The sequence below is a fragment of the Saccopteryx bilineata genome, chromosome 2, assembly GCF_036850765.1.
Source record: "Saccopteryx bilineata isolate mSacBil1 chromosome 2, mSacBil1_pri_phased_curated, whole genome shotgun sequence".
Classification (NCBI taxonomy): Eukaryota; Metazoa; Chordata; class Mammalia; order Chiroptera; family Emballonuridae; genus Saccopteryx; species Saccopteryx bilineata.
Genome location: NC_089491.1, coordinates 275,935,139 through 275,959,650, shown reverse-complemented (window position 1 = coordinate 275,959,650; position 24,512 = coordinate 275,935,139). Strand labels below are relative to the sequence as shown.

Below are 24,512 nucleotides of genomic sequence, written 5' to 3'. Positions count from 1 at the left end.
GGTCACTGATCCAGTGCTCAATGAAGATCAGATTCAATTTCAAGTAGTCTGATCCCAGAACCCTCGTCAATAACTGATACCATGTGTCTATTCCTGCTGTGAGTCTGCAGGCTTTGTCCTTACGGCAGATCCTTCCAGAATCTCTTCTCTAAATGTATTTGACAAAAAGAGGAGCCAACATTCGCATGCTGGTTTATACCTCACAGTCTTCAGGTCTCGCTACGCCAGGAATTGCCTCTCTTCCACGCCTGCGGACACCATTCTATGTTGTGCTCTTCCTGCCTGCACATCACCTTTCTAAACAGGTGCGTGATTTCTTTTTTTAAACAATGACTCTGTGTTAATCTTAACCCCTGGCTCTCAAGGTGTTCTTTGACTTTTTATTTTCCAGAGAGAACTGGGAGTCACCCTGTTTGCCTACCTCAGATGAGGTGCCCGTAGGATAAAGCCCCTCAAGGAGCTTCTGGCCCAGGCGGAATACGGTGTTAGGAGTTTGACTGCTTCGATGGGTCATGTCCCACAGAGTGGGATGCATAGATGCCCTGTGGCTCAAGTTCCTTTCTAACCTCCACCTGCAGGTTTTAGGTCCTGAGCCACCCCGCCCACTACGGGTAACGGTGGTGCTCCCTGTGGACTGAGTGGCCTTGCCCACGGGCTGGCGGGAAGGAGCTGCCCAGGCTTGATGTGTCTCCATTTCTGGAAGCACCCAGAGCCAAAAGACCTGGCCCAAGATCACCTCGCTGCCTGGGAGGGCCAGGCTCCTGGGTAAGGCAGCGGAGGGAGGCTGGGCTCTAGGCTGCAGCCCTCACCGTCTGGAGCTTGGATTACATCGGTTCTGCTTCTCTGACTCCCATGACATTTACCTTCCTTTGCACGACAGTGACGTGTGTGTGTGCATGCATGTGCATGGGTATGTGTGTGTGTGCACACACATGGTGCGTGCTAAACTAGCCATCTGCCTGGACTCAGTGTGTGACAGCTGGGGATAAACCCAGCTGCCTCAGCCCCCCAACCTGGCTGGGCTCTTGGTGACAGCGGAGTGGGGGTTGGGGGCCATGCCCAGAGCTGGTCCACGCAGGCCTGCAGCAGGGGAGGGGTGGGACAGAGGTGAGAGCCATTGGCCTGATTCATGTAAATGGCACCAAATTCAGACTTTGGGTTTCCTCTTCGAATGACATCATTATGGACACCATCTTAGAGACTTACTGAAAAGAAGTCGTTTGTCATCGATTATAAACTTGGGTCCCCTTAAAAGCCAATCTGGCTGTCATGCCTTATTTGTTCCAAGTTTGCAGGTGCCTTGTGGCAATATAATTGTTATAATTACATAGCGCTAGACTTTTATGGGCTCAAAACCCTAATATGATTAAAGTCAGTGTATGAAACATACCTAATTTTATAACCTGGTTTGGAACCTGTCCATTGTGTTTTTTTTAAAATATAAGAACAAAAACAAAACAACAACAACAACAACAAAAACGGAAGGGGCCTGGACCTCTCCTGACCTCCGAGAGGCTCAGAGTGGAAGTCCAAGGCGTAAGGGGAATGTTCTGAGGGCCACTTAGGGAATTGAAAAGCCCTCAGGAGTGCCCCATGATGTGGTCGCCATGGCAGCAGGAGCTTTGGAAGGTTGCGCAGAGGACACTGGCTGTCTCCCGAGTCGGCTTCCCGGAAAGGCAGCTGGGTCACCCCCGCTATTCTCGCTTCTCCCATCGGCCCTGCACAGGGGTGGCCGCTGAGCCTGAATATACTCAACCCCACCCCACCTCCCTGAGAGGCCTCCCCGGTCTCAGAAACAACCAATCTCACCGGGACACAAACTCAGCACATTGCGAAATGTTTGTTATGAAACAAATTTTAGGGATTCGTGAAAGTCAGTTTTTCCCAAACACTTCGCTGCGTTTAAAAAAGTTTGTTTCATTCAATCCTGTCTTGGCCCAATGTCCTTTTCTGTCTGGAAAGGAAAATAAAATGTTCAACTTAGGCCCTGGCCGGGTGGCTCAATGGATAAAGCATCAACCTGGTGCACCAAGGTCTCAGGTTCAACGCCCGGTCAGGGCATGTATGAGAAACAATCAAATGAGGGTGCAACTCAGTGGAACAATTTAAGTGGAAGGAGTTGATACTTCTCTTTCTCTCCCCCCCGCCCCCCCCCTCCGCCCCAATGAATAGAAACATTTTTTTTTCAATCCAACTTTTTGTGAGATGAGGTTAGCAGAGGCCGACAGCCACGCCTACACCTGTGTGTCCTGTGTTTTTTACAGCGTAGGTGCTCTGTCTGGGGAACGGCTTATACCTAAATATCCATTTGCTTCTCACTAAGTCTTCACAGACCCACCACGAGCCTTCCCGGTCAGCATTTACAGGGAACTTGCTTTGGGAGCTTGGGTGTTGTCAATGCAAAGAAAAGAAATCTGAAGGAAAGGCTCCTTATGTAAAATATTGACAAATTAATGAAACACTTTTTCTTCTTCCTCTGAGCATGAAACCATAAGTCCGTTCGAATGACACAGTGAGGAAAAGACTTGCTCAACCAGGCAGAAATGGAAAATAAATGTACAGACATCGCAAGACAAAATGGATAAGGGTGAACACGTAAACATTATAAAATTCTCCAAGACAAAAAAAAATGCACCACAATGAAGTCAAAAGACAAATGACAACCCTGGGGGAGGAAAATATGTGTAACACAGTGAATAGACAAAGAGATGAACGTCCTTACGACAGAAAGAATGCTTTATTATAAAAAGGCGCGCTCACTGGCATTTAATGAGAGTGTACTTCGCTCAAGGGGACTTGTTCCAAGGATTTCACGCATGTTAGCTCTTCTCATCCTCCCCAAAGCCCTACGAAGTAGGTGTGATCATGGACTGCACCTCCTAACACCATCGCACTGGGGATCTGGTTTCTACGTATGAATTTGGGGAGCACATGGTCAGTCCACAACAACACCCCCTGCATTCATTTGCTCAAATACCAAGCGAGGGTCTGGAGACAGAAAGGTGAATGAACCCGCCAGGAGCCTGGGCTCCTGGGACCAATTCTGTGCAGGGCAGGGGGACAGACAGACAGTCAAGGGTCACAGGATCCCTACAATGACAACTGTAATGAGTGTTAAGGAGACACATAGGCCGTAAGGCACATGCATAGTGAGCGCTATCTAAGTAGAAGGTCAAGAAAGCAAGTCACGCAGGGATGGGGACCTGGGGGGTTCCAGTGCCACTCAGACAAGGGAAGGACCAGGGTGCATCTGAGTGAGGGGCCCAGCTGACGCCAGTTTGTGCAGGATTTGGTGAGGAAGGGAAGAGAAGCAGAAAACAGGGCTAGTGAGGCCACAAAGCCAGCAGAGAGCCAGGCCCAGTGACCGTGACCTGCCGCAAAGGGACGGCCGAGCCTGAACCTCCATCTGTGTCGCCTGGGGCTGCTGTGACATGTCCTCACAGCAGCTCTCTGCCTCAGAATACCACACCTGTCCCTATGGTCCCCTGGGGGTGAGACGTCTCATGGCTGAAAGCACAGAGATGTCCCCCAGGGCTGCGTCCCCTAGGGCTGCGTCCCCTGTGGACGCCCCAGGGAGAATCTGCTTCTCCTGTTTCCCAGTGTCCCCAGGTGCCTGCAGCCCCAACTTCCGGCCTCCCTGTGGGCAAAGTCACCTTCAGACCCCCTTCTGTCCTCTGCACTCCCTTATAAGGACCTGTGTTGACACTGGGCCCACATGGTGACCTGGGACCCTCCCCATCTCAAGTTCCCTGATGTCACAACCGCACTAGCGGTAGAGGGGACACTGGGATCTCTGTACTATTTTTGACGACTGCATGCTCACTTATGATTATCCCAGAATAAAAAGGGTTCTAGAAGAACAGATGGGACGTTGCTGATGGGCACAGCCTCTAACTTGGCCTGGCTGGTTCAACTTCTTCCGGTCACACGGCGCCTCTTTAGTTGTAAAATGAGTTAAAGTGAGTTCAATGTAAGAATCACTCATCCCTGGCCTGACCTGTGGTGGCACAGTGGATAAAGTGTCAACCTGGAAACGCTGAGGTTGCCGGTTGAAAACCCTGGGCTTGCCTGGTCAAGGCACATATGGGAGTTGATGCTTCCTGCTCCTCCCCCCTTCTCTTTCTCTCTCTCCCCACTCTATAATGAATAAATAAAACCTAAAACAAGAATCACTCGTCCCAGTGAGCACCCTACCATTACCGGAATTTTAAATAATTGTATCAATTCATCACCCTGCCCCGCTGCCTCCCTGGCCCGTGTTAGGTAAGCTGAGGGAAGGGGATGACATGCCAGTTTTATTTTTTCCAGATGGAGACCATGAGGGTATGTCTGGCTACGGGAGCTTCCCTGGCACAGTTTTTAAGCCATCGACTATTATCCATTCTCAATACCGAGAAGCCCTAGGTGCTGGGAAAAACAACAACAACCAATATATCTGAAAAGACTAATTCAGGGATCCTCACGTTTTAATCACTCAGTTTTCATCATATCGGAACACCCTCTATGTTATTATAAAACACGGCTCTGTAAGTCAACCTATCGGTTTTAAAGCTTCCTACTAACTGACACCTCCTCCTAAGTAAATATAGATGAAAGCACATGTCCCATGAGCTGTTTATGTTGAAACAAAAACAAAACCATTCATTTTCTCTCTTTCTCTCTCTCTTTGTGTGACAGAGACAGAGAGAGAGAGAGAGAGAGACAGAAAGAGGAACAGATAGGGACAGACAGACAGGAAGGGAAAGAGATGAGAAGCGTCAATTCTTCATTGAGGCACCTTAGTTGTTCATTGATTGCGTTCTCATATGTGCCTTGACTGGGGGACTACAGCAGAGTGAGTGACCCCTTGCTCAAGCCAGCGACCTTGGGCTTCAAGCCAGCGACTATGGGGTCATGTCTATATTCCCACACTCAAGCGGGTGGTCCCGTGCTCAAGCCAGTGACCTTGGGATTTCAAACCTGGGTCCTCCGTGTTCCAGTCCGAGGCTCTATCCACTGTGCCACAGCCTGGTCAGGCTATTTTTTACTCAACTGCTCCCCCCCCACCACCACCACGCCACCTGGAATTACGGCACATGCTTGTTGTGCTGCGTGAAGTCGCATTTGGACAATGCTGGGAGGATCTCCCCTATTTGCAGCTTGTTCTTCTGGAGCCCAGGGATAAATACAAGCTCATTCTGGCCCCAGGGAAAGCTGCTGGGGCAAAGGACCCCTGACGGCAGGGTGCCAGGCCCTGAAGCCAAGCTCTGGATGGAGCAGATAGACTGACAAATGCCTGGTCTCTGTTTGTATCTACTCACACCTCAGGCACACACCCACCCAGGGAGCCTGTGGTGGATTGAAGCGTTTCCAGCTTCATTTTATATCTGGCTGTATGAAGAGCGTGTCCACGTGAGAACTATCTTCAAAGGCTCAGGTTAGGAGAGAGGGAGGTGAAGCCCAAGTTCCTTTTTTATTTTTTGAGGATTAAATGAGTTGACATATGTCATAGAATGAGAACGGTTGGCCCTTAGTAAACCATTATCACCTGTGGGTCATTGTCAGGGTCAGTCCAGCTGAATTAGCCCCTAACAGAAGGCAGATTGATGCCTCTTAAGGACAAACGTCCTGGTGAAACTGGGTCACCGTGCAGGGCAGATATGATTAGCTTCCAAGCTCCACAAGAATTGTGAGAAAGGCGCAGTTAAGTCACCCATTTTGCAGACAAGGAGCCTGGACCCCGAGGTTAAGTGGTCACTCAAGGTCATCACAGAAAGGATCAGACCTGGCACTGGCACTTGGCCTTCAGCCCGGGAGCCCAAGCTATTAACATGCTGCGTTCGATATGCCTGCAGATGAAGAGGGTGAGGTCTCACAGGGTTGTGATGTTGGGGTTGTGTTGGATTGAGGGGGCAATGCCCACTCTAAAGGGGCCACCGCTATTCAGTGCCCCCAGAGCCTAGGGGTGGAGGCATTTCTCAAGAGAAACTGGGAACCCATATTTCCACGTGACATTTTCCTAGTTTTCCATGTTGGCAGCTAATTAAACACTTTAGCTCTGTGCCTGTGCATCTGAACACAGCTACGGGGCAAAGTCAGCTTAGAGGCCCTGAGCTTGGGATCTTGGAGTTCAGATACAACTTCCCCATGCCTGTGACTTCCCACAGCCTGTCCCCCCCTCAAGAGTGGGTTTTCGGGGGACAAATGATTAGAATGCCTAGGACCTACATCATGTGCATCCCATTGGAAATAAATTCTGGTCCACAGCCGGGGCTGATGAGCCTCCTCTCCCCAGAGACCCAGACCCAACCTGTCAGAGATGGGGCAGCGTCCAGGGAGGACCATGGCCGCTCTGTGGCTCTTGTCACCCCTATAGCCGAGCCTGGGCTGTTTTTAGTTTATAGAAACAAGCCCACCTCACATGCGCACAGGGCTGTCTGAACTCGGGAATGGCCCACGTGACCGATCTGTCAACCTGGCCGTGGTTCTGGAGCTCAGAACCATTTAGCAAACTCTGGGTTCTGCGAAGCGCCATACACATGCTCCCTTGTGTGTTTGCCTCATTAATCTTTTGTTTATTTTCATTGGAAAGTCGCCCCTTGGTTCCAGAACCTTGACCATGATTTCATTACCATGCTGTTCTGAGAAAGCCGCCGAATATCTCAATAGCCCAAGAGTCTTCAGACAAGCCAGCCTTAAACTCTTTTTTTTTTAAATCTCCCTAGGAATAAAAATTCTGCGTTGCTTAGGATAATGAGATTCTAAGGATCAAAGCTGGTCTGGAGGGCGGAGAATGAACCACCTCCCAGAAAGCTCGGAGAAGCGGCCCAGATGTTCAGCGTCCGAAGCTCAGACTCCAGAGGGCAGGCTCCTTTTCACAGGAAAGTAAAGAAGGAATCCACCCCTCATTTCTCTCTGACACCTGTGTGTTTCATTCGGGGCATTATTTGAACCCCAGGCTGGCCATCCCTGGCTCAGGGCGCCACGAGCCCGCCCGGCCCAGGCCACTGTCAACGTCCGGCAGCCAGAAATAGTCAGTGTGCTCCACATGATCCATCCAAACGCCCGCATGACATCACTGTGCTAGCTTTTTATGGAAGGTTTTGAGGTTTTTCCCCCTTTACAAGCCCAGATCCTCTGAGCTCACATTTCTGTAAGATGATGCTTTACTCTACAGGACGGGCTTCTCATTAAGGATCCCAGCACCTGCGTCTGTTCCTCCCCTCCCGCCCTGACTTGACAAGAACTCCACAGTCACGTCTCCCACCGCCCAGAGGGGCAGATGCCACCTAACAGTAGAACACATTTTAAAAAAATGCTGAGGCCCCGGCCAGGTAGCTCAGTTGGTTAGAGCATCATCCCAATATGCCAAGGTTGTAGGTTCGATACCTGGTCAGGGTACATACAGGAATCAACCACCGAAGCATGAATAAGTGGAACAACAAATCAATGTTTCTCTCTCCCTTTCCCTCTCTCTTAAGTTAATACATTTTAATAGAAAAGTAGAAAGAAAGAAAGAAAGAAAGAAAGAAAGAAAGAAAGAAAGAAAGAAAGAAAGAAAAAAAAAAGAAAGAAAGAAAAAAAGAAAGGAAGGAAGGAAGGAAGGAAGGAAGGAAGGAAGGAAGGAAGAAAGAAAGAAAGAAAGAAAGAAAGAAAGAAAGAAAGAAAGAAAGAAAGAAAGAAAGAAAGAAAGAAATCTGCCAAATGGACAGACCACGCACCTTCAGGGCCGCACTGAGCGGGGTTGCTGATGCAGGAGGTCTTGTACCTCCCATAGTAGAGAAGGGTGACGCCTTTCTCTGCCTTGAGGTAAATGCCTTTGTTGACTTTTCCTTCCACGATATCTAAGTGAGAGGAATGACATTGTCTGTTAGTCACCTGGTGTGATTGGGCACCTCGTGATGTGCCCGACATGACCACCTATACGTATAAACACGTTGTGCTATTCACGTTCATCATTAAATATCTCTAATATATGTTATTACCTTGTGATATTCGCATCAGCCTCAGTCAATACTTAGTTATTAATATTTAAATCATAAGGAATCTATACATTGATGTGACTAGGAAATAAGAGCTTAGGATCAATTAATATCTGCATGAACCTTACGCAAGGATAGAATGTGGACTGCGCTCTAATGATGTTGTATGATTAGTATATTTGTCCGGGGCTGAGTTACCAGGACTGATATAATTATAACCCTTCTATACGATGGGATGTTCTGACCTTCAATTCCACCCACAGGCTGCGTTAGCCCTTCCCAGGTCATTGTCACAGTCAAGTTCCCAAGTGAAACTGTCCATACAAGTGTGGACATAAAGCTATGCCTAAATTCTCTCTCTCTCTCTTTTTTTTTTGGGGGGGGGTGAGTTCTAATTGACAGCCCCTAATCACAAATGAGGAAATCCATGATTTAAAAAAAGAAATCCCTTTTTCTGACTCTCAGAGGAAAAGTCAGAGTCATATTTCAAATCGTCCCAGGACAGCCTGCCACCTACAAGACCAAGCACTGGGCACTCTGGCATCATTTGGATTTGTGGCGTTCTGACAGCGGACGTATCCGATGGGGTGAGTGTGACGTAAATGGTTTATGGCAGGGACTGTCCGTGGGCATGTCTGCAAGAGCTGTTAAAAAAGGCGGTACCTGACTATTCAGTTAGAGGCACTGACCTCTCTGCCCTTAGATTGTCAAACAAACAAACAAACAAAAAATGTCAACAGCCCACACACAATAATAGCCGTCTGGGTGCAAATGCATCAAAATCATTCCCCCCCCCCTTTTTTGTCAGATCGACAAATATATATATATTTTGGTGCACCGCAGAATTTCGGTCATTTAGTCTGTGTATGCCGTGACATGAAAAAAGGCTGAAAACCGCTGGTGTCCAGAATCAATAAGTGAGGATCATAAAATCCTGGCGTGATCAGGAATTTATGGCTAATGGGGTCAAAGTCGCCTCAACACCTTGCCCGCCCTCAGGCACATGCCCAAGAGGGACAGCTAGCAGGTGCATCATTGACTTAGGCTGCGTACAGCTGGCAACCAGACTGTCTGCTTGGCAAGGTTGATTTTGGAAGCCAAACCAGCTCCCCACAGAATGAGCCATCAGTTCTATGCTGGAAAGAGATGAAAGTCTGACACCTCGACTGCCTGGTCTGACTCTCCACCCTCCACCCAGCCCAACAGATGCAACTGCGGCCATTAGTCCTTCTGCTTTGAGCTCCACAGGGGAAAAAATGTTTAACATACAGGCTCTGGAGGTTATTAAATAAGATGATAATTTCACCATGACACTAGTCGGTGTCTGTTTAACAAAACAGCTTCTAACGATTAAACAAACAAAAAATAAATTCCAGCCATAGGGGGAAAAAAGCTGATGTTTTATGTTTGTCAGACCTCAAATGTTTTACGAGGTATTTTAACATCAACTTGGACTATCCAGGAAGAGGGTTCGCTTTTCCTCCGCCCAAGAATAGCGTCCCTCCAGAAATTCCAAACAATGTCTATTTTTAGAAAAAAAAATCTCTCTTCATCTGTCTGTTTTGTTCTGAAAACGAGCAGCTGGTTTGAAAGGAGCCTGGTCACCGGAAAGGTCTTAGGCACCTTCCAGCGCATTGCAACCTGTGACGCCTCCTCTAGACCAGACGCTTGCTCCAGGCAGCGGTCATCGTTGGAACCCCAGGCCACCTCTTTCCCGGGTCTGGGCGTTTCTGCTGGTCGTGGCACAGTGCACCCACCCAGAGCCTCGTGGAACGGGCTTCTACGTTCATGGAGGGTACACACAGGGGACAGCGGGCAGGACGGCATGGAGGGTGCTCACCTACGGTTGCAGAGCCATTTGAGTAGGCTGAGTCATTGGTGGACACAAAGGTAGCGTTATGGAAAGGGAGCACGGTGAGGTTGTGAGCTCGCCATGCTGGTTGGACAACAAGAAAAAGAAAAAAAAAAAGACAAAGCACAACACATGAGTGACACGAATAACAGGTGCAACCAATAACATATCTCTCAACGTCCGCACATGGTGACGGGGCTCCCCTCCTTGCGGGTTTCCTCTCTCCGACCTCACCCCTCCTGCCACCACCACCCCACTCAGCCACATGGATGGCTCATGCTCGGTGGCTTCGTTGGGGCTCCCTAAGCCGGAGCGTGATGACGTACATCCCCGGAATCTGGCCACAGACTTTGCTCCCAAGGAGCTGGCTCTCCAGCTCCCCCCTGGACATTTGGTTGAGAGATATGACATTGACTTCGGCCACACGGCAGCCTTCACGGGGGTGGGGGTGGGGGTGGCGAATGAACGGTGGTGATGGCACAGGAACTGATGGGACAAGAAAGACACACGGCATGGAAACAACAACATGATATTATGACAACGTGCACGAAACAACAGAGGACCCAGCGACAATCATCGAAGCGGCTTGTCCACAAGTGTTTTCCAAAGCCATTTGGCTGTCCCAGCAGTGAAATGTGCTCATGGCTTGGTTCTGCTGGGGGTTTTGTTTTGTGCTATTTTTTTCTCTGTGTGTGTGTGTGTGTGTGTTCCCTAAACAGCCTGTAATCACATAAAAATATGCCCACCTAGCCTCGTGCCATAAACAACGAGGACGCCACAAAGCCGCGATGAGACCTTCATCATCCGGGTGGTTTCAGGGGAAAAACATCCATCTATTGAGACTTTTATGGGAAATAAATGCCCTTGGCGAATGCAATTCGATCTCAGTGTAATTGTGTCTGAGTAATGATATCACCTTCTAAGGAGGATTTTTCCTAGGTAAAAGTTTTGCAGACGCCAAAGGGGACTTGATCAAACCACAACAATGAGTTGGACGAGGGGGTTTGGGGGAGGAGAAAAACGTACTTATTGTTCTTTGAGCTCTTGTGTGTGAAATAACTCCCCAAATTGTAGTTTGCGCTGTCCTAAACAATGAGCTATTTCAACAATGCATTTCCACTTGGTGGAAATGATCTCCTCACAAAGGCTTTAAAATAAAGGCCCTGAGAAGAGAAGATTGCACTGTAACAACAGGGAACGGTTTATTTTAACCCAGGCAAGGCAGATCATAAACTTCCACAGGGAGGTCTGTGGCCCTGCAGTGCCAACCTGCTCTCTGGAAGAAATGTTCTGAGCTGTGGGACGGTTTTCTGACACCCCCTGGTCACCGCCATCCCTCGAGGAGCCACCACCCCCACTCTAAGGATGGCCAGAGGCTCGGACGACGTCAGCTGTGACGCTTCTCAACTTGCAAATTTTTAAGGGCAATGTGCTAGAACTTGAGGTGGCTGTTGATGGAGCACACGACGTCACAGGAACGACGAGAGTATCGGTGTGCTGGCGTGCAAAGCATAATAATAACCAGCACTGTGTGGGTTTGCTTTTTAAATAAACCCATTCCACAGTCCAGCATAGGCACGATGTGGGCAGTGCCAGGCTGGCTGTGGACATCAGCCCCCGAACACGATCGAGCGTGATCGAGGAAGCGGAAATGGAAATGCAAAAGCACCCGAATCACTTAAAATCACATACAGTTTTTTTTAAAAGTTCTAATGGGAATGGGAAAAAGTGCTCAGGAACACCGGGGGTTCCTCCATCTGGGAAATGTCTGAATCAAGTCAGATAGAGACAAGTTTCCATGGTGTTGGGGACCACTGGAAGCATCTTAGGTGGCATTGCCATGAAGTGGGGAGCAGCTGATTGGTAGGTGGGGGCACCTTTGCTGACCAGGACCATGACCCACGAACACGTGAGCCCATCTTAGTGGGCATAGACTTCGGCCCTGGGTTAATTTCAGATGGGTCCATCTGGACAGGCGCAGAGGTCACGCCAGCCCCATGTTCCCGGAAAACACACACCTGGACCCATCCCACCCGCAGCTGAAAGCCGAAGGCTGTTGGGGAAAACACACGCTGTAATATTAAGAATCGTCAATTCTGCCCTTCAATCATTAAGGTACATGGACACTCTAGTCGCTTTGGAATAGCAATGATTAAGGAGGGGGCACACCCTCTTGGCTTCCATGGTGTTCATGTGCCTTTCCCTGTGGCCCCTCCCCCTCCCCCCAGTCACCCGCCCTTGTGGCCTCAGGCATCCTCATCACCCATTTCTACCTCCAGTTGTTTCCTGAAGTTCATGGATCCCGTCCACGTGCTCCAGGGGCCAGTAATGGGAAGCAGTGAGCAAGACCTCGAACCCTGCGGACAAAGAAAAGGCCATTAAATCCCCGTTTGGAAGAAAGGAACCCAGTGTGATACCCTACTGGCAATCTGCCCCATGAGTTGGGGGCACGTGCATGCGTGTGTGTGTAGCAGTTACCCAGTGAGTACAAGATAGACTAAAAAGGCATTTGAATAAATTTAATACACTCTCTCCTGGTTAAAAAGTAAAACAAAACAAAAAACTCATAATAAATTCAAAATCTACCAACATTTCCTTAACAAGAATAAAACATGAAAAAGGGGGAGAGATAGATACCTTTTAACCTAAGAAAATAAAGCCACCATGTTTCACATGGTGCAACAAGCAGACGCAAGCCTGTTAAATGTCAGGATAGAGATAAGCGTGTCCATTATCACATAATTATTTAGCTCTGCTTTGAAGAAACCCCTGGACGCGATCAGATGAGAGGATGAAATAAGGTTGAAAAAGGGAGGAGGCGACCAGCGCCCACCACATCCGAGGTGCCTTACGAGGCTGTGCCAACCCTGTCCGGTTACATCCTGATGGTAACCCTCGAGGGAACCGTAAAGACAGGTCTCAGCCGACCTGTAAAGATGGAGCATGGCAGGTAGGCTCACTGGGGAGGTTCAGGGGCCACCCTCGCACAGGAGCCTCTCTCTCCATCCGGTCCCGGTCTTCCTATGATCTCTGTTTCTTTATTTTTAACTTCAATCGTTTTTGCAGTTTCCTGCATGGTCCTCGCGCTTGGAGCCGACATGATTTTGTGCAGATGTGCGCCTTTCTAGAGTGTTCTTTGCACTTCGTGCCATGTCTGTTTTCCCATTGATTGACTTCTTTCCGGGCTTCCGGGTGAATTTGGGAACAGTCCCTGGAGGGGCCGCCCCTGTCCCACACTCAGCTGCACCCCTCACTCTGAAACCCCGCCGCCTTGGGTTGGTTCCCTGGATCACTTCCCAGGAGTGAGTATCATGGTCCAGATGACTAAATACTAATCAACCGCCCTCCATGTCTGCCAGACTGTAGAAAACGAAAAAAACTAATAAACTAACCATTGTATTATTCATTTCAATAAAAGGTTTTACTTTATTTTTATTTTATTATTATTGTTTTATTTCCTAGTGAGAACAGATTTGATTAAACTGGCAAGACATTTTTATTTCAGGCACTGTTGCAATCGGGAGAAAGAGACATCAGGGGAATGCTGGGCTCAGCGCTGAGTATAACGAGGACAAATTGGGACTCTGCTCAGAGCCAAGGGGCTGGGTGGGGGGTCAGAGTGGAAAATTACTGAAAGGAAATGTCAGACAGAAAGGAGGATTCTGGCTTAACTAACCTGACCAGAGTCTTGCCCAGGGCAGGCCCGGGAGGTCCGACATAACCTGGGAGGTGGTGAGAGAGGAGGAATCTGATCAGATATCGAAGTGCTCGGATGGGGGGGGGGGTGTTCTCCTGACACTGACTTCACGGAGTTCTTGCTGAACTGGACGATGCTGCAGGCCCAACAAAGACGGGTGCTGAAGCCTAAGGCAGAAGCCTACTTGGAAGAGGGCTTAGCGGTCCCAGACTGGACTCGGCTCAGACAAGGGTCTTGGTTGACCCGGAAGAAATCATTACACACACGCGTGCATCGCTACCGTTTTCACCACTGAGGTGGGTGGGAAAGGATTAATCGTGTGCAAAGTGCAAGGCCCAGGGGAAAAGCACACTATGACTTTTACTCAGAGGCAATCACGTTAAGAGGACACAAAGGGGGAAAGAAAGTGTTATAGGAAAGCTGCACACACTTTTTCAGAAGGGGCATAAAAAGGAGAAGCGATCCACCAGTAAATCGCAACTACCTACATGACCTGACAAGGTGCAGGGTAAGCATTATCAGAACCACAGAAAGCTTCACTCTATTTTAGGGAAACGAGCCCTGGCCAGGTAGCTCAGTGGGTTAGAGCATCATGCCGTTACACCAAGGTTGCAGGTTCAATCCCAGGGGCCAGGGCACATGCGAGAATCAACCAATGTGTGCATAAATTAGTGGAACATTACACATCAGAATTTCTCTCTCTCTCTCTCAATCTTTCATCCTTTCTTCCTCTAAAACCAATCGATTAAAAAAAAGAATTTTAAACAAACAAAACAAAACAAAACCCCCAAAATATTCTAGGAAAGTGAATGACGGTGCATGCGGCACACACAGCGCTCGCAGACGTGTTGTGACCTTCTCCGCACACGCTACTCGCCTCCGCATGCACAACCTGCAGGAGGACGTGGGTCCGAACAGCCCTGGTTGGTGTGCTCTGCCCCTGCCCCTTTGGCTGTGGCTGACCATCCCGTTCCACATATCCTCCTTGCCTCCGTTTCTATTTTGTTCATCAGTTTATTTTGTAATAAACATCATTTTTTTAAAGAGAAAATAATAGGATCGTTATTTTTGCATGGTGTGTGCCTGATAATGAAAATGAAATACCATTACAAATCAGAAAGGAATTTGGTGAGTGAAAAGCTGTTATTACAAACAACGAAAGAATTCAGTGTGCAGACTTCGCAGGCAAGTGTCAAGCGGTTCCCTGTCTCCAAACAGTAATGCTAAAGAAAAGAAAAAAGAAAAAGCCACCACTTGTGGATAATTGCGTGCCAACAAAAAGAAAACACAGACAAAAGAAAAGAACTGTACTGAAGTCTCATCAAGAAAACAACAATACAAGACTCATGGTAGGTGCAGAAGAGCACTTCAGTCAATGAGGGACTTCATGACTTCTTGGAAAAGAAAACTGAGAACCCTAAAAATATCCACTAGCCTTCAACTGATATATAAACATTAGGAAATTTGTTATAAAACAAAACAAAACACTGAGAGGTTTTTGTTTTGGGTGTTTTGTTGTTGTTGTTGTTGTTTTTTGTGGGTTTTTTTGGTGAGGGAGAAAGCTGATTGTGGAGATTACATAGAAAAATAAATAAGCCCCCCAAAAAAGTCAAGCCACCAGAGAGACAGGGCAGGAGAGGATGAGGGGATAGACCAGCCCATGGTGAGACACATCATAAAGCCACACGCTAAACATGATTTGGTGCAACAGACGGACGGGCAGGTCCGTGGGGAAATTGCCTATAGATATCACCAAGCACACATGAAAATGTAGTTTATGATAAAGGTGGTATTTCAAATCGGAGGAGACATATTATTTCAACCAAAGGTCTGAGAACTCGTTAGCCACCCACAAACCTCACTCTTGACTCTAACAGCGTCTAATGGATCAAAATTTAAACACAATAAAGCAGAGGGGCACCAGTTGTAAATCTGACGGCATAAGAATTTTAAAGTCTGCACAGAACAATAAATCAAGCTACACCGAACTGGGGAAGGAGGGTCGGTCACACATCACACGGAGGACAGAAACGCATTCGATTTCTTTTCAGGTGTGTTACGTTTATGGTAAACGAATAAAAAAAAAACAAACCTCCTGTTGGGAAGAAAGTGTCAACCAAAAGAACACTCTTGAGGCAAAGGATATAGACAGTCCAGAGAAAAAGCAACGCGAATTATTTCAAAATATATCAAAGGGTGTTTGTTGAAGCTGGTGCATTGGGTTAAAAGTGTGTCGGCAGGACAGCAAGCTAGCCTGGCGCAGGCTGGCAAGCAAAATGTTAGCTCTCCGAAGTTACCAAGTTCTACCCCATTTTTGGTGCGTGCTGACGTTAGGCTAGGCTTTCCAACACCTGTCCAAATTTTAACCGTGCATTCCCTTTGACCTCATAATCCCCACATCCAAGGAATTGATTCTAGAGATCAACTCACTGCGGAGTGGTGTTTGTTGCAGGTTTTTATAGACAGTATCAAAATCCTGCAAACCACCTAAATGCTTCTCAACAGGGGTGCTGGTTAAATAAATACAAAGCCTGTGGTTTGGACAAACCGTGAGGCCAACACGTGGGTGACCACATGCCCCTGCTATGGAACGTTTTTGAGTTACATTGTTAAGTTTCAAAAGTCAAGGTGTGTACTAGGAACTGTTTGTGTAAACCACAGTTGTTCAGGAGTTGGGAGAGGGAAGAAAGGAAGAGAGAGATGTTGGCTGGACACTCTAGAAACTGACCACAGTGTTTTAGGGGCTCAGGAAACCTGGGGACCTGGGTGTGGGATGTTAAGATTTATATTTCCTTATCTTGGTGTTCTACTTGATTGTCGGGACCTGGGTTTATTTTATTCTAAGACTCGCTTTACAATTAGGACAACCCCGAGGTAATGTCCATACTGAAGCCCCCTCTCCCCATCTGGTATCTGAATTTTGGCCTTGCACACATCCAGGTCCCTAGTCCCACTTTTCAGTTGACATCTGAGACGCTGTCCTTCCTCTTCCTCAAGTGTCGTGTGCATGAGTCCCAAACATGAGCCAAGAGCAAAGTTTGTTCTAGAAAATAGGCTACAAAGTAGCTATACAACCACCTAACTCCTGCTGGTGCTCGGGTGACGTGTGACTTTGGCCTGGGTGCCCGGGGCACAGCTCTACCCTGAAAGGTCAAGTCAGATAGCCATGCCCTGTCCCACCATGCCTTGTCTTTTCTAAAATCCCAGCTTCTCCTTGGGCTGAGGGGGAAACAGTCTTGTCCTGTAATTCAATTCCTCTGGGAAAAGAAGTCAGAGAAGGAAAGAACATCTGTTGTACAAGGAACAGATGTTGTCTTTAGAATCTGCATCTTCATAAAACGAGCCCTGTGTTCCTGTCCTCTCCACTTGCAAATGGTCCAGGAGAAAAGGGAGGGTGTTGTCCACCCAGAAAGACCCCATTACCACCACCACCACCCATAGGCTCTCCAGTACCCGTGCAGCCTGTGATGGAAACAGAGGTTTGAGGTCAGGAGGGTGTCGGCCAGCCCACAGCATGGCTCCAATATCCCGTAACTAGCCACACAGAGCTTGTTCATGGGCTGGAATTGAGTCACGGAGGGGCCGCGAACTGAAATACGCACGGGGCCAGCGGTCACGTGGACTTCTCTCGCTAGAGGCCGGGGTGCTGCTGTCCGGGACAATGGTTACCGACCTGGACGGCAGAAGCACACACCAATCAGGATAGAGGCCGGTGCCATCCCGAGGGGTCATGGGCCACCCTGAGAGATGGTGACCTGTCTGAGAGCAGCTGCTAGCTAGGCCCCACGGCCAACACCTTGCAGGAAGACGGGCCTGATGTTATCAGCCTCCCGCTTTTAAAGAGAAACCAGAGATCTAGCTTTTCAGATTTAAAATCCAACCCTCCGCCAATTTTAAGGTCAGGAATTGTGTTTTCTTAATTAAAACATGGTGTTGCTAACAAGACGGATAAAGAGCTGAGCCCAACGCCCAGATTCCCTTTACAACCGAAGGAGGGGACAGTCCAGAGGCTGGCCGGTGGTCGTTAGAACAGGAAGTCGCCTTCTTTGCAATGAGACACCCTGCAGCTACGCCTCCCCCCAAAAAGGTGACATGGCATCTCCTAGTTACGTAATCACCCCGGTTTTCACCAGGTAAACTCTCGGAAAGACGAAATGTTGACTTAGACAAGACAGCAAGGCCAGTGATAACACGGCTCGCTCTGGGACTCCAAAACATCCCCCAACTTTATTAAGAAAACAAGAGAGAGAGAGAAAGAGAGAGAGAGAGAGAGTCCACATCACAATTACAAATCAGTTCTCCAAGATTAATTTCTCATCCATATGTAATGTTTCAGTGATTCAGTTTGGAGACAGACAAACAGACAGGAGTATTAATACTCAAAAAGAAAGCGAATAAAACCTTTAATTCTTTCTTTTCAGCCCCCCTCCCAGACTGCCCCTAGTCCACCTCTCCCCCATGATGCACTCTTTGTGTCTCCGAAGGACACCCCTGTCCTGTAAATGTTGGTAGAAAACACATCTTCAGCGTCCACAGGCTTGGGCCACGGAATGTGCCCCGCACCGAGGACAGGGATCCCCGCCCATCGACGGGCTGACCCTGCTCCGCAGCCTCTACCGTCCTCACACCCGGCTCAACCCCGCGGGACTGGCCAGCCGCCACCGTGGCTGGGAGTGCTCGTCTCCCTTGTGCACGACCAGCTCCATGGTGCAAGCCTCAGCCCCACGACCGACTTCTGTCTCCAAGGGTCCTCTCCCCCACCTCCCTTCCTTGTTGTGTTTTCTCGTAACATCGACTACTCTTTGAAACGTGTTGTTTGTTAGTATATTTGCTCACTGTCTTCCCTGCCAGACTCTCCATGACTGGAGTATAGAGACTGGGTCTGTTCTATCTGCATCGTATCCTCACGTTTAACACATGGCCTGGGTGTGTGTGTGTGTGTGTGTGTTTGTGTGTGTGAGAGAGAGAGGGAGAGAGAGAGAGAGATCCAGACGTTTGCGTCTGAAATTGCTCCTAAATTTCAATGTTAGCAATTTATTTTAAAAACTATATAAATAGAATGAATGAGTACATGCTATGAATAAATGAATAAACATAGAAAGATTATATGTATGTGTATCTATATATAATTCTGGTGCTCCCCAAATCTCTATTTGCCATATCCCCATTTGTTCACTAGGATATAAAACTCCATCATAGACACACTTTTTTTTTTTTTTTTTGCACTAGGAAGAAAGATGAAGAATGAAGATTCTGCCATGGCCCAGTGGTTCTGACGGTCCTTTAGAAACCATCCAACCCTGCACTGGTGACAAGGGGTTAACTAGACTCACTGATCGTTACTCTGTGCACCTGAAACTACTCTCATGTCATTTGTCAACTAGACCTCAATGTAAAAAATAAAAATAAAGGGAACAAACTATTTATTCGCACAGAAAAGAAAAAACCACCGAGTAAATATAGGGAATTCTAATTACTATAATCATAGGCTTGGGCTTCCCCAACCTCTAAGAGGCCAGCGAGGTGAGACGAGGTGAGTGGCCTGACCCCCTGGAAGTGGACAGAAGCCAGCCAGCTCCAAGTGCTCCAGGGCCCGGCAACATCTGGAGAATGGCACGTTTTGTTCACATTCTCTCGCCTTGTTACAAAAGTTATCCGTCAAGCGCCTGTTTTCCTAAACTGTTGAGAAATGACCTGCAACTTCCTAGCCGGGCCACGGACAGATCCAGTTTTGTCTGCCCTCGTGGCTCCTTAGCGTTGTCCTGGAGACTGAGCAAGAAGTCAGGCCACCCGGGGACAGGGCGAAGGTTTCAGAGGTGGGGTGGGGCCCCGGTTCTCCATCTCGGGGACTCACCGCCAAGTGGGAAGTGTGTAGGTGGTCCCTGGTGCAGTCACTTCTCTGAAGTGACTATACAGTCATGGGGGGGGGGGGACACAGACGCCACAAGGGTGCAAAAACAATTTTAAGTTCTTTTTTGATTAATCACCAAACTAAACACCTGTCTATCTGGTGGAGGTGAGGACCTGGCACAGGTCTAGCCACTCTGGCTGGTATGGACAGACAGACCAGATAATGAAACCCAAACACACCCCGGAGGTCCTGGCCATCAGTGTCCCAGGGCACCGGTGACCAGCCAGTCTCCAAGGGATGGTGCCGAGTCCTGCCAGCAGGTGTTTACTGAACATCTCATGGACCACGTGGGAGGCCCTGAGTCAGATGCCACCATGACAACACAAAAGAAGCCTGCTACCCCTGCTGGAACCTCAGAGAGAAGTCTGGTGCAGTTGTGGCGGACAAGAGACTGGCTGACAGGAGACCAGGGTGCCGGTCTATGCGGGGAACCCCGAAAGGCACCCCTGATATCCCGGCACACCTCCTCACCGCCTGGCCACTCCGCTGTCATCTGCTATAACCTCGTGACGTCCGTCTCCCCCGGCTTCCTCCTTAAACTTATCTCTACGTCTCATTCCACCGCTTTGGCCAAGGCTATTGCTCCCTGAAAGTCACTCTTCGTCTCCTGCAGGGGGAGAGGACTAACACCACCTGCCTTGCAGTGTTGGGGGGAGGGATTTAGGTGAAGACTGCGTAGTCCCTTGGGAGAAAACGCTGCCCTGCGGCAGCCTTCCCCACGCAGGCGGGGGTCTAGGCTGAGGTTCCAGACCTCTACCGGCGAGGAAGGGCCAGCCCTGAGCAGCGTGCTGTGTCTGCGAGCAGAGGCTGTAAGAAGAAGTCATGGAGTAGGGCTTTCTGCACTGAGTCTTCTCGTGGAACACTGTGACCGATGGTCAGAGCAGAGGTGGAGGAGCCCTCCCTCCCCCCACCCCCGCCACCCCGGGGTGCTGGAAGGGATAGAAGGGGTGAGCAGGGGCCAAGATGTTAAGAAAGGACAGGACGGGGAGGGGAAGGGAATGGGGAAGGAGAGAAGAGGGGAGGGAATAGCAGAGGAAGAAAAGACTCGGAAACACTGGGGAACACCCTCGGAGCTCAGTGAGTGTGAGCTTCGTCATTGTTATAAGACGGAAGCAGAAAGGAAAAGAAGGAAAGGAGAGGAGAGGAAAGTGGAAGCGAGAGAGAACGAGAAGGGAGAGGGAGATCGCTGGGAGCTGGAGAGTCAGAGGAGAGAGGGTACCCGGGACTCGGGGCCGGGGCTGAGGGGCACGGCTCCGCGGCATGGCTCCCACCAGCCTGGCCCTCGCCTGCTCTCAGTAACATTCCCGTCGTTCTCAGTGTTGTTACTACCTTCCACGGTGGCGAGTGGGTCTAGAAATGTTATTTTCTGTCCTAATTAGGACCTGAGAGAAAACTAGTTAGGGAACAAGGATGGAAGTCAACTCGCTCCTTGGAGCTGACGGTCGGACATGCGTGTGGACACGTGGACTTGTGTGAGGTTCTGGGAGAAGGCATGGGGACACATATGGGTGTGTTTGAAGGCCGGTGGACATGTGTGGAGGGTGTGGACATGGATGGGGTCCAGGCACAATGTAGGAAGCTCCCCTTTCCAGGCTCCTTCCTAACCGCGAGCAGCGGCCGGGTCTCTGGGGGCTGCCCTGTCCACCCTGTCTGCTGGTCCTGGTGGAGGACACCACCCCCTGCTCTGTCAACTCTGTCATTGTCTTCTCCTACGAGACTGCCACAGGAGGAGGGGAGAGTCCCGGGCATGTGTGTCCTCTTTCTAATGCAGTACCAGGTGACTACTTCTCCCCAGGCCACAGAGGGCCTCTTTGCCAGCGTTGTGGCTGAGGACAGGGGAGCAGGAGAACCTTCTCCACTTTCACATCTCTTCTGAAAGGAGGTTGTACTAGAACATGTGGACAGAAAACAGTGGCCACGCACATATCTATCACGACGCTGATAAGCTGAGGCAGGGACAATGGTCAGACTGTCCTGACTCTGAGCTACGTCACAGTACAAAGGAGACAGAAGTCTCACCCCAGGTCTGACAGACACCCCCCCCCCTGGTCCCCATGTGTCCATCCCTCACACGAGACTGTCCAAGGACCTGGCTTTGTCCCTGGGCAGGGCTGGGCATGTAGCTGTGCCCACGGTCTCTGGTTGGTCATTACAGGTCAGTCCCCAGAGGTGGTAGAGTGGCCCATGGGAACAACTGGGGAAGCTTGCCCATCCCCCTGAAGCTCTGTGACATAGGCCTGACACTCAGGTCAGGGGCTGTGCTCCTGGTGTCTGAGCAAAGGTCTGGGGACAGCACTGTGGGGTTTTCCCTCTACCGTGCCCATGCCAGCCAGGAAGGAAATGGCGACCGCACCTGTAGAGCGAATCCCAGCCACTCACACGTGCTCTCCTCCCATCCATGTGCCTCCCCGTCAGCATGGGTGGTCCCCACACTTCCAGTGACTGGTAGATGCCTCCTCTGCCCCCCACCCCCACCGAGAAAAGCCTCACTGTGATGCTGCCAGACCGAGGACTCACACAGTAAAGGACAGAGGGCCGGGCAGCCATGTGGGGGGTTCCTCCTGCTGCTCCATGATCTCAGGGGGGCAGCAGGTCTCAAGCGCCCAAACCCAGGACAGTGAGAGAGGAGTGAGACAGCTCCGTGAGGCTGAAGGACTGAGACTCTAAGTCACCCTGGCAGTTTCTTCACTGGACACATAGACGTGAGACAGACAGACAGACAGACCACGCTCAGCCTGAGAATGTTTCATGTCCTGAATATAAGATTTCTAGTGACCAAGAGCTAACAGCTCTGGGCACAGAGACAGCCGCCTCTCCAGCCTCAGCTCGGGGACACAGAGGTCTCCCATCGAGGGTGATCAAAGAGATGAGGACAGCAAAGTGCAGCAGCGGCCGGCTGGGCCGGAGTTAACCCAAGCGGGGTCACTGCGGCCCCTGGGGTAGGACGAGCAGGTAGCACATGGAATGAGAAGGAAGCTCCCTTACCTGGATGGGCTTGTGATCGGGAGAGGACCGGACGCACCTGCACACAAAACACCACAGCATAAGACACGGGACCTCCCAACAGAACCCAGCCCGATCGGCCGCAGTGTTGGCCATGTGGGGACGTTACCTGAAAATGGCAATAAAGTAAGAAGAACCAGGAGGGCCAGCCGTGACAGGGTAGCCTTCTCATGGTGACAGCGAGGTTCACCACCAGCCCCGTGCAGCTCCTGAGGGTGGGTGGGAAGCGTTCAACTTTCACAGCCTGGGGCGACGGACATTGTCACAGGTTCCGGAAAGAAAACAAAACCTGCTTCTCTCTCACGTCGGTGGAAGGCAGCTGTCCGGGGGAGTTAGTGTGGGTTTCCTCCTCGTCTCCAGACGTGAGAGTCTTCCATGATCGATAAACACATTGCAGTGACCAGAGTGACTGCAGAACGCAGAGGAAGCCCAGCTCTCGACGGTGCAGATTCAGCAATCCCAACCCGGAGGCAGCGTGCCCAGGGAGAGAGAGGGAGGGAGGGAGGGAAAAAGGGAGGAAGGGAGGAAGCTCAGCCGGTCACCGGCCAGCTGTCTCAGTCCCCAGCCTTCGTGTGTCTCCGTCCAGGGGATATTTCTTCTTCCCTGAAGTCCGGTGATCAAGGAAGGATGTCTGAAGGAACTTTGCCCCCAAGCCCTGGCCAAGTCCTTCTGGTCTGACTCAAGCTTACACCTCTTAACCCCCCACCCCAGCTCTCTGGGTGGAGAGAGGGCGTGATGTCAAGCTCTCTCCTCAAACTTTGTTCTGCTCTGTCCTCTATTTATATCCCCGGGACCACACTGTCCTTCCTGGGTCCTAACTCCAGCCTGTTCAGGACAATGGGGGAAATCTGCAGAGCACACAGGCACGGGGCTGCCTCTTTATCAGTACCCCCAACCCCCCAGCACTCCCGCCCTCCGCCGGAGTCACCGTAGACGTGAATAAACTACACAGGCTACGGCAAACCATAAACTCTGTGAAGAGCTGCGTCCTGTTTGCCCAAAGAAAGAAAGGAGGTGATCTATGGGTGCCAAGGAAGATAAACCCCACCCACGTTCCCGCCACATCAGTACTGACCACATTTTTCTCCTTAACCCTTTCAGAGGTGAATGGAAGCTGTGCAGCTATTTACGGGGGACACCCTGTGGCCGCACCGGACCAGACCCCAGATACTCCTCCCACAACACCAGGATGGCGCTCCCGACCTAGTAACAGCCAGACCCTGAGCCAGCCCGTGCCTCGGTTTACTCAAGGTGAAAGTGGATTTGATCTAGTCCAAATACATGCGCGCGTGCGCACACACACACACACACACACACACACGTTATACTCACAGCTATAATTTGCCATCTGATGTAACTCACACCTACCTCTCTGCACTGTTGCCAACACTGATTGGCTGGGTGCTCTTGGCCAAGTTACTGAATCTCTCTGTTTCAAAGCGTGTCTGTGGTCTGGGTCCTTCCTCCACCAGGCAGGGCTGCAAGGGCACACGCGATGATACATATAAGGTTCTCAGAGCAGGGCTTGGAAAGTATGTAGCACTCCATAAATGTTAGCTTTTTTTTTTTTCAAAGCAAAAAATATCACTCAATAAATGTTAGCTCTGATGGTGGTTACAAATGAGAAGATAACACCCATTAAATGTTTGCTAATATGACCTCCTTAGCCCTGACTTTAAATGGGAATGGAGTCTTATACCCAAGGAGCCTTCCTAAAGAGGATGTGAAATTGACTTCCCGCCTTCTTGAGGGAGGAAAGAGCGTGATGTCCAAACACAAGGTGATTGTTTCTCACTCGGGCCTGCAGCCAGGGACCTGTCTGGTGATCCTGTTACCGAAAGGAGGACCTGGCCCTTCGGGTCTGCCTAGCGCCAGCCGTCGGGTGTGAGTTCTTGACTTTGCAGGAGAAATTTCACAGCCCAAGTCCAGGTGATTTTGAGAGTACAGTTTACTAAAAGCTAGGAACAGTAGCCAAGGAAGGTCTAGGATAGAAGAAGCTACAGGAGAGAGACAAGATTTATGGGAGAGAAATGAGCCCACACTGGGAAGTCAGACAAAAGGGGGCCTTGGAGACAGGTTCACAGGGTT

At 49.8% G+C, this 24,512-nt stretch overlaps 1 protein-coding gene across 2 annotated transcripts in view; it reads right to left on the bottom strand.

Annotated features, from left to right (window-relative positions):
* The window catches only part of ADGRD1 (adhesion G protein-coupled receptor D1), a 92,672-nt gene extending 69,265 nt beyond the window's left edge, over positions 1-23,407 (bottom strand). Inside the window, exons 1-5 of one of the 2 annotated variants that reach the window (XM_066260853.1) lie at positions 22,534-23,407; positions 22,407-22,443; positions 12,087-12,170; positions 9,802-9,897; positions 7,701-7,823 (exon numbers count right to left, since the gene is read on the bottom strand). In XM_066260853.1, coding sequence (XP_066116950.1) covers positions 7,701-7,823; positions 9,802-9,897; positions 12,087-12,170; positions 22,407-22,443; positions 22,534-22,596 — 403 coding nt within the window. In that variant the 5' untranslated portion in view covers positions 22,597-23,407. The remainder of the gene's footprint in view (positions 1-7,700; positions 7,824-9,801; positions 9,898-12,086; positions 12,171-22,406; positions 22,444-22,533) is intronic. The other variant, XM_066260855.1, reaches the window with a different exon arrangement.
* Between the last annotated feature and the right edge of the window lie 1,105 nt (positions 23,408-24,512).